The 2,160-nt window shown below is 36.7% G+C and overlaps 1 protein-coding gene across 8 annotated transcripts in view; it reads right to left on the bottom strand.

Annotated features, from left to right (window-relative positions):
* Positions 1–2,160, bottom strand: part of PIEZO2 (piezo type mechanosensitive ion channel component 2) — a 443,406-nt gene that overhangs the window by 102,706 nt on the left and 338,540 nt on the right. For all 8 annotated transcript variants that reach the window (XM_039525707.1, XM_039525709.1, XM_039525708.1 and 5 more), the window contains one exon: positions 1,606–1,779. In XM_039525707.1, the coding sequence (XP_039381641.1) occupies positions 1,606–1,779 (174 nt within the window). The remainder of the gene's footprint in view (positions 1–1,605; positions 1,780–2,160) is intronic.

Genomic DNA, 2,160 nt, shown 5'->3' with positions numbered 1-2,160 from the left:
CAATGGCAACAATAACAGAGGCCGCAAAGCATGATTTGTTGCAGCATGAGTGCATCAGAGGGACTGGAACTGGATCAGGCAATTCTCTCATATTGTGCCTTTGGAACGCACATTGGAAGCTGCTGCTTTGTTACTGAACACTGTGCAAAGTGCTCAATCTACAGTAAAATGTGTGCAGTTACCATATGCTGTACTATGCCCCCCAAATACCATGTGCTGTACTATGCCCCCAAAATGGCAATCCCTCAGCCCAGGTAACACCACTGCTCAGATGCAATTATCAAACTGGGCCCAGATTCAGGTGCACAGTTGCATGGTAAAGAAAAGTTCTTTTAATTGAGTATCATGCACCTTTTGCTGTACAAGGAATTTGCAGTTCAAAAGAAGGTTCACGCATACATTCTCTCAAGAGAGCCTTGCAGTTACCATGTGATTTACTACTTTGCTAACATTAAAAAAAAAAAAAAGAGAAAGATGTTTGGAAAAGCAAATAAAGAAAAGATTGTTAGGAATTTATCAACAATTTTTTACAGTCCAATTAAAATATATACTCAAGAATTCTGCACATGCATGTTAAAAAGTAGAACTTGTTCTAAATGCAATGCTGAATATGAACACAAACATACCTATATTCTACCGCATATGTAAGCTGTACATTTAGGTATAAACATATGTATACCAGATATCTGATCATGATTACCAGAGACATTCCTTTATTTCCTAAATTTCAAGCCATTACACAAATTGGGCCAAATTCTCAGCTGGTGTAAATTGGTATTGCTCCATAATTCATTTATGGCACAATGCAGACTTCACAAGTTCTTGACCATAAAAGTGTCATTGTGTCCCACATCACTACATGTTATATTTAGAATGCAAATGTTTTACTTCAAACTACCCTATAAAAATACAATCTAAAGCACTTTGCTACTTCCCAAAAATAACAGTCCAATTGCAACAGGATGGCATCACAAATTTGCTTTTGTGCAGAAAAATCTGTAAGTGTATAACACTGAATATCTGAAAGTGGAGGGGCTGAGAGAATCACAATACTCTGTTATATATTTTGATGAGCTTGCTTAATAGTCTAGTGAGCTGGCACAGTATCTAGGTCAAAATTTTCAAAGGTGACTAGTGATTTAATTTTTGAGTGCCTTAATTTTTGAGGGCTGAGTTTGAGACACCTTAATAAAGGGGACTGATTTTCACACGGCAGATGCTCAGCACTTTCTAAAATTCAGACCTCTTGAATGTGTCTCAAGTTGGGCACTCAAATATTGGGTACTCAAAATCAACAGTCACTTCGAAAATCTTCCCTATTATTTTCAGGATTCTTAAAAAGCACATGTGGTACTTAGGCAACTAATGCCCATTGAAAATCAATGGGTATTAGGTGTAAGTGTCTTTTGTGCTTTGAAATCTACCCCAAAGTCTAAACCTAAATATGTGTGTGTGTGCATGTGTGTGGGGAGAGGAGGAGGGGACACTAATCAGGGGTCATAAAAAAGGCAAATAACATTTCCTGCAAAGTAAATTGTTAGAGAACAGTAGAAAACAGTACTATCTTATGGACAACTAGTAGCTTTGTTTACTTTGCTTGTTTACCTGTAAATAGCGCTGTCCTGTTTGCTGGTTACAGCTTTTAAGTCAGTGAGCTGGAGGAAACGGTCATGGAAGTAATGAAGGTGTAATATACACACCAATAAGAAAGAGGTTGGAATAAAGATACGTGTGAACAGCTCAGCCACAGAAAACTGTTTTAAACCAAGATCCTCTAGTCTGAAAAATAAAACAAGTCACTAAGTGTCCTGTTCAAAATGTATTTTGCAACATTTCTCCCATATCACATGAGATGGATAGTCACAAAACAATACAGTAGGTAAGATTGTACTTGCTATGTATCTTTTATCTTTTCATTTTTCTGAACAAAAGGTAAGAACAATACAAATGTACAGTACCTTATCTTGCCACTTAACCCTTTAAAGGTATGAGACACACTAAATGAGCACTATTAAATAAATCACCACAGTCACAACTTTTGTAGATTAATTTCTTTCTTATATCAAATGTTTTCAGTGTAGTATTTCAGAGCCAGCTTTTCCAGCTCCAAGCCAACAACTAGGTTGTTACAATATTGTAGGCGATGGAAAGCAGTAAAAG

This window comes from Mauremys reevesii, linkage group 2, assembly GCF_016161935.1.
Source record: "Mauremys reevesii isolate NIE-2019 linkage group 2, ASM1616193v1, whole genome shotgun sequence".
Lineage (NCBI taxonomy): Eukaryota > Metazoa > Chordata > Testudines > Geoemydidae > Mauremys > Mauremys reevesii.
Note: the sequence above shows the minus strand (reverse complement) of the source record. Positions and strands in the feature narration are given on the sequence as shown.